Source organism: Lepidochelys kempii, chromosome 18 (assembly GCF_965140285.1).
Source record: "Lepidochelys kempii isolate rLepKem1 chromosome 18, rLepKem1.hap1, whole genome shotgun sequence".
Classification (NCBI taxonomy): Eukaryota; Metazoa; Chordata; order Testudines; family Cheloniidae; genus Lepidochelys; species Lepidochelys kempii.
This window is the reverse complement of record NC_136397.1, coordinates 17,621,833-17,638,073: the sequence shown is the minus strand read 5'-3', so window position 1 is coordinate 17,638,073 and position 16,241 is coordinate 17,621,833. Positions and strand designations below refer to the sequence as shown.

General features: G+C 48.3%; 1 protein-coding gene across 3 annotated transcripts; it reads left to right on the top strand.

Moving 5' to 3' along the window:
• Window positions 1-1,745: 1,745 nt before the first annotated feature.
• Window positions 1,746-16,241, top strand: LOC140900072 (C-signal). 3 transcript variants are annotated; one of them, XM_073316648.2, is made up of 6 exons: window positions 1,746-1,898; window positions 11,757-11,808; window positions 12,797-12,984; window positions 13,670-13,825; window positions 15,051-15,161; window positions 15,438-16,241. In XM_073316648.2, the coding sequence occupies exons 1-6, from the start codon at window positions 1,758-1,760 to the stop codon at window positions 15,549-15,551; spliced, it is 762 nt and encodes a 253-aa protein (XP_073172749.2). In that variant the 5' UTR covers window positions 1,746-1,757; the 3' UTR covers window positions 15,552-16,241. The 3 variants fall into 3 exon arrangements, with proteins under 3 accessions (XP_073172749.2, XP_073172748.2, XP_073172747.2); XM_073316647.2 differs by having other exon boundaries at window positions 12,755-12,984; XM_073316646.2 differs by having other exon boundaries at window positions 12,719-12,984.

Here is a 16,241-nt window from a genome sequence, read left to right as displayed (position 1 = left end):
GCCTGGGGAGGGGGGGCAGGATGGGATAAGGGCCCTGGGGAGGGAAGTGCAGCTCACGAAGCAGGACGGGGAGCAAATGGGATGAGGGGCCCAGCAGAGGGTGTGGGGCGGGATGAAGGGCTGAAAGGAGAGAGGGGGCAGTGGGTGGAGATTTTCAAGGGGGGCTGGGGAAGGAGATGAGCTGGGGGCCTGGGGAAGGAATGGGTTGCGCTGGTACCCCGAAAGGGGAATGGGATTGGGATGAGTGGGGTGGGACCCTGAGAGGGGATTGGGATGAGTGGGGTGGGGTGGGCTGGGGTGGGGTGGGGTGGGGGACCCTGGGAGGGGAATGGGATTGGAATGAGTAGGGTGGGGTGGTACCCTGAGAGGGGATTGAGATGAGTGGGGTGGGGTGGAGGACCCTGGGAGGGGAATGGGATTGGGATTGGGATGAGGGGGGTGGAGGTGGGGGAGCCTGGGAGGGGAATGGGATTGGGATGGGTGGGGGAGCCTGGGAGGGGAATGGGATTGGAATCAGTGGGGTGGGGTGGTACCCTGAGAGGGGATTGGGATGAGTGGGGTGGGGTGGAGGATCCTGGGAGGGGAATGGGATTGGGATTGGGATGAGGGGAGTAGGGGGTGGGGGAGCCTGGGAGGGGAATGGGATTGGAATGAGTGGGGTGGCGTGGTACCCTGAGAGGGGATTGGGATGAGTGGGGTGGGGTGGAGGATCCTGGGAGGGGAATGGGATTGGGATTGGGATGAGGGGGGTGGGGGTGGGGGAGCCTGGGAGGGGAATGGGGTTGGGATGGGTGGGGGAGCCTGGGAGGGGAATGGGGTTGGGATGGGTGGGGGAGCCTGGGAGGGGAATGGGATTGGAATGAGTGGGGTGGGGTGGTACCCTGAAAGGGGATTGGGATGAGTGAGGTGGGGTGGGGGAGCCTGGGAGGGGAATGGGATTGGGATGAGTGGGGTGGGGTGGTACCCTGAAAGGGGATTGGGATGAGTGGGATGGGGTGGAGGATCCTGGGAGGGGAATGGGATTGGGATTGGGATGAGGGGGGTGGGGGTGGGGGAGCCTGGGAGGGGAATGGGGTTGGGATGGGTGGGGGAGCCTGGGAGGGGAATGGGATTGGAATGAGTGGGGTGGCGTGGTACCCTGAGAGGGGATTGGGATGAGTGGGGTGGGGTGGAGGATCCTGGGAGGGGAATGGGGTTGGGATGGGTGGGGGAGCCTGGGAGGGGAATGGGGTTGGGATGGGTGGGGGAGCCTGGGAGGGGAATGGGATTGGAATAAGTGGGGTGGGGTGGTACCCTGAAAGGGGATTGGGATGAGTGAGGTGGGGTGGGGGAGCCTGGGAGGGGAATGGGATGAGTGGGGTGGGCTGGGACCCTGAAAGGGGATTGGGATGAGTGGGGTGGGGTGGGGGACCCTGGGAGGGGAATAGGATTGGGATGAGTGGGGTGGGGTGGGGTGGGACGGGACCCTGGGAGGCGATGGGGCTGGGGTGCGGCGGGGCAGCTAGCGGGCGAGATGCCGAGATCCCCTGGGGGCAGGGAGCGGGAGGGGACCCTAGGATGGGATTGGGGGATATGGGACGAGCAGCTGGTGGGAGTGAGGGAGGGGACCCTGGAGGGGAGCAGCCAGGGGGTGGGGCCCTGGGTGGGCGGGGGCGAGGCCCCGGTTCCTCCCCCCCCCCGCCCCCAGACCCCGGGCTGGGTTTAAAGCCGCCCCGCCCGCAGCCGGCCGGCCCGTGTCCTCGGCGCCCGCCCCCAGCATGGCTCAGCAGCGCTGCCGCTCCGTGCTCATCACCGGCTGCAGCCGGGGCATCGGGCTGGGGCTGGTGCGGGGGCTGGCGGACGCCAGCCCCGCTCCCGACTGGGTGATCGCCACCTGCCGCTACCCGGAGAAGGCGCTGGTAAAACGGGAGGGGCCCTGCCGAGACACCCCCCTCCCCCGGGGCCAGCTCGCCTGGCGGTCCCGGGGGTGTTCGCGCACGCCCAGGGAGGCGAGGGGGGCAGCCCTGGGGCAGAGGGGCTGGAACTAGGGGTGCCGGGGGGGGCTTCTGCTGCTGCACCCCCTGACTTGAAGTGGGGTTTCCATCACATCCAGGGTTTACAGTTTGGTTCAATGGCTCTCAGCACCCCCCCCCCCAGTATACAAATTGTCCCAGCACCCCTGCCGGGGGTGGGGTGGGGGCTCTCTGTTCCCCATGGGGCTCCGGGGTGTGGATCAGGGCAAAACCCAAGGATCAGTCCTGGGGGGGGGGAGAAGTTCCGTGTTTGCCGCGTCCCTGGTGCGGCACAAGTCCTCTTCCAAACGATCAACCTGCTGGGAAACTGGCTATACTCCCTAAGGAGTGGGTGGGTGGGTTTGGTTTTTTAAACTTTCTGCTTGATATCTAACTCCGAGGTGGGTCGGGATCGGTCCCATTTATGCACTGGGGAGCTACTGACTTGATTAGTGCTTGTAACACTCCACCTTTCCTGGGCACAAGACGCAGACGTAATTAAGGAGGCATTGCGAGGGCTCTTGTACATTCCAGAGCTGAGGCCAGAGCTCCTTTCTTAGCTGGAAGGCACATCTGGAAAGCAGTCTACTTATACAGCTGCCCCATCTCAAACCTCCCTCAAAGTCACTAACCTTGTTCCCTCATTCACTCAAGGCTGGATAGGTAAATTCCTGCTAACTGCCCCTGATTCCTGAAAGCCTCCTCAACCAGTACTAGTCTCCTGGATCTCTTCTGTTGCACTGATTCCCTTGCCTTTTGTGTGATGGGATTTTTGCTCCGCTAGACAAAGAGTTTATTGCCTTGGTGTATTTCAGTCTTGCTTCATGTCTATATGTCAGTGTTATTTTTATTTTTTTAATCCCTCTTTCCTTCAGGTTGGGATCAGCTCACTTATCACTACCCAAATGGATTCATTTGTAGACTTAAATCTGTATTCTTGAAACCTTCTCAGCCAATTCATTAGATTCCTCTGCCCCCCTTTCAATCGGCGTTCCTATTACAATGTTGTGAGTATAGACTTGACTTCTTTGTCCAGGCACTCTCCAGACTTCATTTGTTGCAAGTGATTACTAATCGTAGCTTTGAGGTATCTAACTTGCAAGTGGGATAATAATTTGTGGCCCACCCTGTTTTCACAGAAGGGGGAGGGGGGAACCATCCTGGTGGAAACTTCACAGCGTATCTCTCTGGTCTGCCTTTGCCTTTTGGAATAAGTCCTTGAACCTGCTAATTGCAAGGTCAAATTCTGCCCTTGGCTGACTTCAGAGAATGTCTGGTGTGTGCCTTCCTGCATTCTTCATGCATATAAAATGATGGGGTCTAAATTAGCGGTTACCACTCAAGAAAGATCTTGGAGTCATTGTGGAGAGTTCTCTAAAAAAAAATCTGCTCAATATGCAGCAGCAGTCAGAAAAGCAAACAGAATGTTGGGAATCATTAAGGGATAGATAAGAAGACAGAAAATATCATATTGCCTCTATATAAATCCATGGTACGTCCACATCTTGAATACTGTGTGCAGATGTGGTCGCCCCATCTCAAAAAAGATATATTGGAATTGGAGAAGGTTCAGCAAAGGGCAAAATGATTAGGGGTATGGAGCAGCTTCCGTATGAGGAGAGATTAATAAGACTGGGACTTTTCAGCTTGGAAAAGAGATGACTAAGGGGGAGATATGATGGAGATCTCTCAAATCATGACTGGTGTGGAGAAAGTAAATAAGAAAGTGTTATTTACTCCTCCTCAAACACAAGAACTAGGTGGCACCCAATGAAATTGATAGGCTGCAGGTTTCAAACAAAGGAAGTATTTCTTCACACAACGCACAGTCAACCTGTGGAACTCTTTGCCAGAGGATGTTGCAAAGACAAAGACTATAACAGCGTTCAAAAAAGTACTAGATAAATTCATGCAGGCTAGGTCCATCAATAGCTATTAGCCAGGATGAGCAGGGATGGTGTCCCTAGCCTCTGTTTGCTAGAAGCTGGAAATGAGTGACTGGGAATGGATTAGTTGATGAATACCTGTTCATTTTCTCTGGGGCACCTGGCATTGGCCACTATCTACAGACTAGATACTGGGCTAGATGGACTTTTGTTCTGACCCAGTATGGCCATTCTTATGTTATGCCCTCTTGAGAGGGTTGATAGGGCATTAACTTGGGAGATGGGGCTTCAATTCCTGGCTTTTCCCCAAATTTCCTTTGTGACCTTGGGCACAGGGATGCGGGAGAGGTGGAGGAGGAGATCTGTGCAGCTTCTGAGCAGTTTTGATTGGCTTCCTAGGAGGCAGGAAGGAACAGCTGACACCAGGCAGTGGGCCACTTGGAAGGCCCTTGCAGGCTGGATGGATCTGGCACACAAGCCACCGGTTGAAGCACAATGCTCTGAGCATTACATCAATACAAATAATAAATATTTTCTCAAGATGGCTTGAAATTAACACTCCTTCCCCCTAGCAAGGGGTGTTGCTAAAAGGTGGCTTCTGAAACCCTACGGAGGAGGGGAAAACAGAAGTTACACATTACAGAAATTAAGAGAACAATGTTGCCTGCACTAAGCATTCAAAAATCCTGAGTGGGGCCCCTGAAAATCTCAAGACTTTGAAACCTTGTTTTGAATGAGAAGGTAGATGGCACGGCAGCGCCTGCAAGGTGTCTTGTCTGAGCTCTTCTTTTCCGGCAGCCCTGAGAGCTAGAAACTCCCTTTTTTCCAACGAAAGGAGAGATTCTCCTGACTTCAGCAGCTGGGGCCTTAAACACCAAACTTGGCAAAACTCACGATAACATCATGGCTTGGCAACAGTATTTGTGTTAACTTTTTGAATGCCAGATATGAGCTCTTATTAAGTAAGTGTGAGCAGAAAAGCAATACTATTCATCGTCTCTTCCTTACTCCCCACTCAAATATCCTGGAGCTCAACTTCTTTTAGTAAAGCAGGAGCTGGAAGTGTTCAAAGCTTCAGCCAACAAGATGTTAGAGCCTGCCCCTCCAAAGGCTTTTTTACTTCACTTCAACCTGGCTATAAATAGGAGCCATGTGCTCTTCTTTGTACCCATGGAGTAGATCTATGGGAAAATTCATGTTTATCCAGTTCAGGAACTCCCCCCCCCCCCCAAAAAAAAAAAAACCCACCTAGGGCCTGATTCTCCACTGTTCTGCACCTTGTGTAGCCTTACAGTTGAAAAGTGGATGTAAAAAAGCTAACCAGACTAGAATGGACTGATCCTAGTGTCCTCTCCTGAGCTGGACGATGAACTTGTGTGGAAATGTCTGAAAGGCCTCCCTAATCTGGACTTGTAAAAATCCAATTACAGGAGACCTGAGTTGCTTCCAGAACGCACCTGAAAAGGTGGAAAAGAAGCTGCTACTGGCTTTTAAAAGCCTGTCTTGTGGACTTAAATATTTTGCTTGATCTTCTTGTAACCCTCCCCTCTGTAGGCTCACTGCCAGCACACACCCAGAGGTACTTCTCCTCCAGTGACCTGGGAACACATTGGATCCCTCCACCCAACCCTCCCAGCTACAGAAGGCAGCAAATGTCTTTCTTTCCTGTAACTTGCTGACCCCTGGGATAATTGAGAACAGTTGAAGACTTTTATATGTGAGTCTCTGCCGGCTTAGACTGATTTGTGCTGAATAAATCCTAGATGTTGTCTACAGAGTGTGCATAGCAAATGGACTTCTGAGGATAGAGAGCCTGCAGGCAGTCTATTACCCCTTCTCTTAGGAGTACAATACCCCACTTCAGCATGGATTTGTCTGATTCGGAACTGTTCAATGTATTTTTTTAAACTACCTGCCCATTGCCCTAGTTACGTGAGCAATAGAAATGGCTACAGATCTCTCACCAAATCAATCCTGCATTCCAGCTCACTCATTCAGGATTAACAAAACACTTGTGCTGTTCTGGAAAACATGAGCGAGCAGTTAATGGTCAGTTAAGCATGCCCTGAAAGCCAATGGACCTTGGTTTGTTGGAACTCCTCCTATTCTACCCTCCTCAAAACCTGGGGTTCAAAGTTAAGGACCCTGCACAGAGAATGTCCTGGTGGGAGTCCCTCACGTGCAAATAGGCTTGGCAGAATTTAATTTTTTATTATTATTTTGATGGACGATACTTAAAAAATAACTATTTTCTTATTTTTACCTATTTAAACTTTCATGGTTGTGGGAAACAATGGGAGGGTGTCATACAACAATTATTTAATCAACATTGAGATTCACAAAGTTAAAGCTTTGTAACTGTCAAAAGACAAGTTGTCAAGATACAAAATATCCTCATTTCAGAGTGTTTTAAATTCTCAAGCAGCCTATTTCTTTCTTTACCTATCTGTAAACTCCAATTAAGGGAAACAATTGGTCTCTCCACAGTGAAAGTTCTATTTTTAAATAATAAATGTCAATAAATTTCACCCTTCCAAGCCTACATATAAACCAGGGGTCTGCTGACTCAGTCAGGCGCCATAGCTGGTGAATTGTTGCACAAGGTGGTTCTTGGCTAGCTAGATCCGTAATCAGCAAGGATGGAGGGATCTCCAACTTGAAGACATGCATGATCCTTCCAGACCCCTCTGAATATAGGACACTTCTCTTTCTAATTAGGTTCCCACATTCAAAGCTAGTCCTTCTACTATGGTCCCCTCTCCTGCAGTGTGTCCCTATGTGATAGCACATTTATCACTAGAAGAACACCCGTCCAGGGAAAAGTGAAGGGAGGGACAGATGAAGAACTCTGTAGCTAGCAGGACCCACTAAACAAAAGGAAGAGTCAACTCTTTTCTGGGACACTGAAATATCTCAGACGAACACAAAGTCTCTAAGACAAAAGCTACGTTCTGGAAGGCTTTGTAACTTGTTACATTTTGTGGTGGAAAATTAACCACGTGTTGTGTTTGAAATCAGAAATGCCTGAGGAACTTTATTCAAGTATACGTATACAGGGAGAGTCAGCCCTAGTGGCTCTGTGTAAGCAGAAAATACAGGAGTTAATGTAGCTGAACACCACAATTTGTTAAGCACACTTCCTTTAACAGCATTTTCCCTTATTTGGCATATAGTACAGGCTCTAATAGTAGTTTTCCTTATTTGGGATATAGCAAAACAAGCTTTTCCTGTTATTGACAGGTTGTTCTTTGCGGTTAGTGAGTCTTTCCTAATTTCTAGCTGTTAGGGTTACATTTCCTCAGCTGTTCTGTTGCAGCTGCCGCACAGTGGAATTTTCCTCAGCCTCTTCTTATGCTTTTACAAATACAGTTAGCTTGACCAAAGTTTTAGGCCTACTTAGAAGTTTAGTCCTACTGGATTTTTTCCCCACAGATAGCTAGCACCAGCTTGTTTAACACAGGCCACTAAACTGCCATCAGACGGCAGCAACTCAGTGTCTCTGGCGAGAATAAGAATTGCTTAAAGAATTGCCTGTAAATCGAGCTTGCGCTCTTTCTTTCTTTCTTTCTTTCTTTCTTTCTTTCTTTCTTTCTTTCTTTTTCTTTCTTTCTTTCTATATAATATTTAAAAGCGCTCCCAGAGAAGCTGTATTGTAATGTAGAATAACTATCAGGGGTTCTCAAACTTCATTGCACTGTGAGCCCCTTCTGACAACAAAAATCACTTCACGACCCCAGGATGGGGGACCGAAGCCTGAACCTGCCCAAGGCCCACTGCCCTGGGTGGAGGGGCCACAGTCTGAGCCCCATCGCTCTGGGCGGGTGGGTGTGTGGCAAAGCTGAATCTCAAGGGCTGCAGCCTCAGGCAGGGGGCCCGCAACCTGAGTCCTGCCACCCAGGCCCGAAGCCTGAGGGCTTCGGCCTCGGGCTTCGGCCCTGTGCGACCCCATTCAAAGGGGGTCACAACCCGCTTTGGGGTACCAACCCACAGTTTGAGAACCGCTGGAGAGGTATTTGGAGGCTGGGACTGCCCAAGAAACTTGTTTAAATACACTTGTGCAATCACTGCAAACACACTTTCATGGACAGTGCAGCCCTATTAAATACCTGAACACCCCTCTTCAGAGAATATCTTTCCTCATATACTTGTATGGTGTTCTTAATTGAGAAGTCCAGCATATTTACTCTGAGCCCATTATTAGGGGGTTCATTACAGGTGCATGTAAATAGTCTCAGGGCCCTACCATCAACGAAACCCTAACCCTGCCCCATGACCCCTTAAACCCTGCCCGCGTGTCACTGGAAGTCCCACCCTATGGGGGTATTACTTCCGGGGTCAAGACGGCCACGTGGCCAGAAGCAAGGTGTGACATGTGACTGCTCTAAGAACTCCTCCCACCTCCCTCTACCAATCAGGAGGGGTTTCAGCCACATAGGACCGCCCCGAGAGCAGATTTGACCAAAATAGGGCAGGTTCTGGGACGGGGTGAACCACCCAGAAGAGGGTCAAGTGACCCCTCTAAGAACTCCTCTGAGGACCCTCTGCCAATCAGAGCACAGCACCATCACCCCGTAAGTCCTGGCGCCAGGCAGAAGAGGCCATCTCTTACCAAGAACGCGTGTTTTAGAACTTTTGGAAACATGGACTCCTTTACCACCCCCGTGAGGACTTCGGACTTTGTTTTAGCCCCGAGAGTCTTTGACCATCCGTGGAGAAAGCGCTACATCAGCAACAGTTCTGAGTAGGAGGCAGGAGAGACGAGGGGAGCCCTTTGGCCCAGCCATTGATGGATATGCCGGAACCTGAACCTGCAACCCAACCGCTTGTGAGACACCCCAATGAGCATGGTGGCCTCTTGTTGTCCACCCCCCTGGAGGAGGAAGGCGAACGCAGCTCGGGGGAGTCACCGGCGGACAAGGTGAATGGAAAAGATGTTGCTCAGGTAAATGAATGATTAAGAAGTGATGGATGAGCATGGGGTGTAATGGGTTAGGAACCAGGGGTTGTGTAAATCTAAAAACAAGCAGTGGGAACTTACACTTGTTTCTTGTCTGAAAATCTCTCAACAGCTAGATGACGCCTTTCTAGAGGACCCGGAGGTCCTGGACAGCGTCGCATTAAGCAGCGAAGATGAACCGGGCCCACCTTGTTTTTGCTCAACACCGATACAAATTGTTGAAGAGGACTCCAAGAATGCGGCTATGAGGAGTTTAGGAGGAGGCTTGGCATGGAACTGACTGAGCCAGTGCCACGTCGTGAGCGTAAAGAAGCCATGCGGACTATTGTACGCGTTGCTGTCTATGCGGTCCTTAACCACTGTCTCAGGAAAAAGCTTTTTGAAGATTGTGAGGGCTGTGTCATAGACGCACCAGTCCAATGGCGCCATGACTGTGTGACTTGGACTTCAGTGGATATAAACTGCAAGCTCCAGGGCCTGTGTGCAGAGCTGGGTTTGGAAAGCTTATTAAACACTGTTATTGCCAAAGGTTATGCTATGCAATGTCTGTGCCTTACCCAAGAACATTTAGCACAAGGGGTGACCTTGATAAATGCTGCGCAATTCAGTGGCGATCCTGACCGTGTTCTAAAGAAAATGACCAAACCGGAAGATGCCTGCTTACAGCTTTATATTGACCGTCTGGTCTGCACAAAAAGTTACAGAACCCTGCTTAAGAAAAAGACTATTTATAAGAAATCTAAAAGGATTAAGTTGGAGAATGGTGAGGGGACAAACATGCGATATAAAACTCTAGGGGTTCTGAATATGTGCAAAAACACACACATGCATCTTCCGGTTTGGCCATTTTCTGTGACACAGCCCTCACAATCTTCAAAAAGCAGTGGTTAAGGACAGCATAAACAGCAAAGCGTACAATAGTCCGCATGGCTTTTTTTTTCGCTCGCAATATGGCAGTGGCTCAGTTAGTTTCATGCCAAGCCTCCTCCTCCTAAACAAGCTGCTGCTTGCTATCAGTCTGATTAGTGATTGAATCAAACAGAACTGACCCTCTTGTTGGCAGCCTCAGGGTGGTGAGCGATGGAAAAAGCCGTGGAGACTTCAGTTCCCCCCACAGACATCTTGAGGTGACCCTTACAGATAAGGCACAAGGCTTGTCGGCTGGGAACCTTGTCTCAATATTCCTCTTGAACTCCTAAACAAGACTTGGGCCTTTGGTATCATCCTGGCACTTTTCACAGATGGTGAATTCCACAGACTTTTGTGACCACTCACTGTCACTGGGTTGTGTTTATTTTAACAAGTTCGAGTTAAGATACCGTCAGCTGCGCCTACTCCAGGGTCAGTCGTGACTTAGGCAAAGCCAGGATCAGTGGTGTTGCCTCCACCCCAGATTGAAATGTAACAAGTTACAAAGCCTTCCAGAATGTAGCTTTTGTCTTAAAGACTTTGTGTCTGTCTGAGAGAGACATTTCAGTGTCCCAGAAAAGATTTGACTCTTCATTTTGTTTAGTGGGTCCTGCTGGCTACAGAGTTCTTCTTCTGCCAAAGTTTTTACGTAAAAGGAACAGTCCAGTTTCCCAGTTCGCTACAGGCTGCAGTGACCAAAGGGAATTGTTAAGCACCAGCATCTGCTATTGCAAAGCCAGAGTGATAGCCCTCCACTGTCCCTCCCTTCACTTTTCCCTGGACGGGAGTTCTTCTAGTGATAAATGTGCTATCACATAGGGACACACTGCAGGAGAGGGGACCATAGTAGAAGGACTAGCTTTGAATGTGGGAACCTAATTAGAAAGAGAAGTGTCCTATATTCAGAGTGGTCTGGAAGGATCATGCATATCTTCAAGTTGGAGATCCCTCCATCCTTGCTGATTACGGATCTAGCTAGCCAAGAATCACCTTGTGCAACAACTCACCAGCTATGGCGCCTGACTGAGTCAGCAGACCCCTGGTTTATATGTAGGCTTGGAAGGGTGAAATTTATTGACATTTATTATTTAAAAATAGAAAATCGTATCCTTACTAATAGCTACACTGTATTGTATGGGCTTCCTGAGCAGTCTGTAGGCAGAGCTTAGCATTCTGAGCCCACCCTGGGGGGAGCACCATGTGGCAGGTTTCACCCATCCTGTTGGTTTCATTTGGCTAGGATTTACACCCTGCTTTGGGGCCTAGCAGGGACAGTGTTCCCCCAGGATCTATCAACCTGAATCTGACACTGCCTAGTGGCAGCTAGATTACCATTGCAATTGTGTTCCTGCTAAAAGTTAGTGACTCCTTCTTGTTTCCCTAGACAGTTAAACTTCAGTCTTTAATTTCACTGTGAATGTCTTGTGGAGAACAACTGAACTGTAGTGCATGGAACTGAAAAGAATTCAGTTTCGAGTCTTGCACAATAAAAAAAACTTCCCAGTGATTGCCCTTCTACCGTCTCAAACATCAAATGCTCCTTAAGCTAGTGCTGCTTTTCTGGGCTGCTGCCAGCTGAGGTACCCTAATCGTAAATGACTAAACACCCTATTTTATAATGGGGGGGAGGGGTGTGTGACTCAGGAGCTGACCCCCTGAGTGGGAAGCGGTGTAATGTCTGTCCAGCAACTGCATGCAATAGAAGTCACGATATCCTGCTATCAGAAGCCCATCGCAGGATGGGGCTCACCAGTGGTGTTCCATCTGATGGCTAGACTGGCTGCATACACGCTCTGCATGCTAACCTAATGGAGAGCCTGAGCGGGGTTCCCTCTTGGTGTGGGGCTGCTAGCAGCTTTACTAAGTGAGTCACTAAGAGCTTGATTTCTCAGAGGTGGCCTGTGCCTTCACTCCCATGGAAGCTAACTAGACCGGAGTGCTCCACATTCCTGAAAACTGAGCCATAACCACAGGCAGACGAGACCACAACTCGCTTTTTCCTTCTGTTTCTAGGAACTCCAGCAGCTCAGCAAGCAGCATAGCCACATCAAACTACTCCAGCTTGGTGAGTGAAAGGGCCTTCTAACAAACTGAACCATGTGTTACCATAGCAAGGTTGGGTTCCTTTTGAGACATGGGAGTGGAAGATCAGAAGTCACGTCTCTTCACAAATAATGTAAAGCCACTCCCCAGATCTCTGGTACTGTACAGGTTTCTTATAACTCTCTTGTGTGAGAGTCTGGTTCCTTCTAGTGTTTGAGAAATGGTCCATGCTAATACTTGGCTTTCAGGGTTCATTTACTTGTCTGTCACAGGCTGTATACATTTAACTGAAACTCACTGTTTCTGAGATCAATTTTGACATCTGACTACTGCCTATTGAAGAGAACTCCTCTTTCCCCTGTGCCCCCCCCCCACACACACATTAAAGCACGCCAACTTATTGTCAGTCCCTCACTAGAGTGGGACTGAGGCGAAACTCCACATTCAAACAACCTCAGAGTTTGGATCCACACTTCGTCTGGATCTCATCTCTATGTAGAATGGCTTGCGGGGGTGGTGGTGGTGGGGGAACCCAAACTCTCAGCTCCTTCTCTCTCCTTTAGCTTGTATTTGATCACACTGTACTAGTCCTGGTGCTGGATTGAGATCATACGTTCTCTTCGTACCCTGATCTTGATGTGACAAACATGAAATTGTGGTGCACTCAGCCCCTTCTGGGCATGAAGAAAAACTGAGCCTAATCAAGCAAGAGGACTGGCCATGCACGACCAGATGTGTATCAAACTGGGGTGAGGAAGCCCTTATTTCCCACCTTCATTAAAGGGAAGACACGTGATACAACATAGACCATGTAACATTTCTCTTGCCTAAATGTTCTGCCCATGCTTGTTTCAGTGGGACTTAAATTTCTACCACGTGTATTTTCTACACCTATCCTGAGCCAGACTGATGCACTGGCTTTGCATTTCCAGCCCATACTGGACACACAGACTCTCACTGTCCTACAGAATCCACTTCATTGCTGGTGTTTCCTTTCCTCCCTGTGGCAGATGTGGTCTGTGAAAACAGCATAAAGAAAGTAGTCAAGGAAGTGGAAGAGATCTTAGGAGACAAAGGGCTGAACTGCCTCATTAACAATGCTGGTATCAATGTGGTTGCTTCCCTGGAAGAAGTCACTGCTGAAACAATGCTCACCATTTATGAAACCAACACAGTTGCTCAGTTGATGGTCACTAAGGTAAGACCAGGACATGGGTTTACTTTGTGAAAGAGACTAAAAAGGCTCTGTCCTTTCTGTGCTGCCCATATAAGTCGTCTTGAGCCCCACCTATGCCTCTTTACATTGTACAAGCCTGGTGAGTCTTCCAGAGACAAGCTAATGCTTAACTGCATGGTCACTGGCTAATGCTGATTCTCAAAGCTCTTAAACTAGTCTGGAGAGAGATCAGTTAGGCAAGTAGGCCAGTCTCAACCCTGGCCTGGAGTGTGTCATACTCCACATAAAGTTTGACCATGCCCTCTGGTTTGAGTAATGAACAGTACGTGGTGGACTCCTCAAAGCCAGCTTCTAGCCTTTCTGTGGAATGCAAATCTCCCTGTCTTGTGGGACAAGAGTACTTTGTGTCTCTTCAGCAGTACATAGTGCCAGGCCCTGAGCAGACTCTGGGACTGTAAATAAGCAAAGGATTAAATTGAGAAGCCGCTTGCTTCATATGAATGATAGGTCTGTGGTGGTTCTAAAGTCAGCATAAATCAGTAGCTAGCTCTGCAGAGGGTCTACTAGTCTGTTAGTAGCATAACACTGTCATGGCTGTATTGCTCTGTGCTCTTAACAGAAGAGTGTGTTTAATCCCAAATTGGTCTTGGTCAGGCTGAGACTGAAATTTTAAGTTTAAATCAAATGAACCCTCTTTCTCTTGCAGGCCTTTCTTCCCCTTCTGAGGAAGGCAGCCCAGTTGAGCACCGGTATGGGTTGTCACCGAGCAGCCATTATCAATATGTCATCGCTTGCTGCCTCCATGCAACTGGTCACGGCAAATGAGATGTTCCTCAAAGTCTATCCCTATAGAATAGCGAAGGTGGGTGTTTTCCAACGCTGTGCTCAATTGAAACCAGGCAATGCTCTGAGCTAAGGGGGATCCTAAACTGGTAACTATCTTAGAAATAGTGGTTAATTCGATATGCTGTATAAGATGACTTTACTAGGTAAAGACTTGCTAGTCAATATAAAATAAGACTAGAGAGAGCTGTTGTAGTCCTCCTTTCTGCACAAAGCTCCCTTTTACCGCAAACATCTCCATCAAGAATATGGAACACGCTGTCCTTAACTAACCACTATACAATCCAGGTAAGTGCCTTGTCAATAGTCCTTCTAAATTCACCCAGCATTCTTCAGAGAGCTCCCTTGACCTACGATATACCTATTCCCGTAGTGCAAGGCGTCAGCAAGGTGGTCAATATTAAACTGATTGCAAGGAGTGGAAGACTCTCAAGATGACACTAATCACAGTAAATGGATTTTTAACATCTACACATCCAGGGACTGTGATTGATCTGGTATTGGTTTCTGTTATCCAAGGATGGATTTAATATAATACTGGCTGCTTGGGTTAAATGACATAAATGTCCCTTATGGCAGACATTCTTCCTCCTCCTTCCTCCCCTCTCCTGCAACAACATGCCCTTCTCAACTCCTAAGGTGCTAGGACCTTGCTGCTTTAGAACTAAATTGAACATTATCTGTTTCTTCAGACACTCAATACAACCATGACTGCTCCATTAAACTCATCTAGGTATCCTGTAGGCTGGGAGGGAAGGAAGAGGTTACCTTTTCTTTCTCTTTGGTCTTAAATGCTTGGATGGAAGAGTCTTGTAAATATTCTTAGTTCAAGGGTTCTGAAAGGCTGTATCTATATACTCACAGGCCCCCAACCTACTATATAAATACAGCCTTTCAGAACCCTTGAACTAAGAATAATTACAAGACTCTTCCATGTGAGTGTCAAACTGTACTTCCAGATCTGTCAGAACTTGACCAAAAGATTGGCACCTGATTCTCCTCTCACTTGCACCAATCTAGCTCCATTGACTTTTTTGGCCAGCTCTTGATTGGCATCTTCTAGGTGAGAGGAAACTGAAGTCCAGTGTCTGAAGTACATCTTCTGGATGTGACCTTTCTACAGCTCCCTGACTCATCAAGTGGGGGGTGGGGGTGGAAGCAAGGTACTAACTGGGTGGCCTTCCTTCCAGACCTCAAAGTTGATATGTGAAACTGACCTACTGATACCATCTTCACTCTTCTAGACTGCACTGAATATGATCACCAGGTGTCTTGCTGCAGACTTGAAAGTGGATGGTATCCTTTGTATTTCTCTGCACCCAGGCTGGATTCAAACTGACATGGGAGGAGACATGGTTAGTGATGTCACGACACTCTCTTTATTTTTTTAAGTAGGACCAACCTTGTATTTCAACACCTTAAAATATGCTGGCTTTCTAGTTCATTCTTACAAAACACTAATTGTAACTGTTGAAGGCCCTGAAGAGCCAGTTGCCTTAACACATCTCATTAGCTAGGAAACTATATTAAGTGCAACGTTAAGGAAGCTCTTTCACACCCTTAAGTAGAATTCTGTTGCTTGCCTTTCCCCAAGGATACTCCTAATAATTCTTTAATCTTGATCCTCCTAGGCTCCCTTGCAGATACAAGAAGCTATCCCAGGTATCCTCTCAGTTCTGGCTAATCTCAGTGAAAAAGACAACGGCTCCTTTCTAGACGGGCAAGGGGGAACACTACCATGGTAACCCACACCATGGACTACAGGATGAGATTGCCAACCAATATTTAACTTCTGGCATTAATGTTTTCATCCAGATCTTTGACTATTTCAACTAGTATATTTAAAAAAAAAATCTGTTATCCAACATGTACAGATATTTTGAAGTTTTTAGCTCTGTTATGTAATGGTATTGCTATGTTCAAATAACCTCTGCAAACCCTGAGAAGGAAACGGGACATGGGGAATGATATCTTTTAGCAAACACTCCAATTTACCAAAACTACAGCTAAGGGGGTGGGGATTATTCCTATTGGATCCCAAAACCAAATCCATAATAAGACCTACTCTATGGGTAAGAGTTGCAGGTGAGACCATTCCATTCAGTGGAGTTGGGCCTGTTTACAGCAGGTAAAGGGGTTGTTACAGTCCTTGCTCCAAGCTGGAGGGACATGTCTGGATGGCTCCTGCAGGCTGAACCATTCTGGTGACTCTTGTACTGTAAATCAGTTTAGCAGGTCAGGGCTGTTCAGGTGGGTGAAGACTGAAGCTTTAACCCTGGCCACTGCACTTCTGGAGATGTGTCCCCCTGGTCATGGCACAAGACACTTGTTTCCTTCCTTGCTGTGACCAATCCCCTGGTCCATGTAGGGGTGGGGTTTGCACGTTTGACTCCTAGATTGTCTTTAATAAAAGCTGCTTTTGTCTAAGCAAAAAA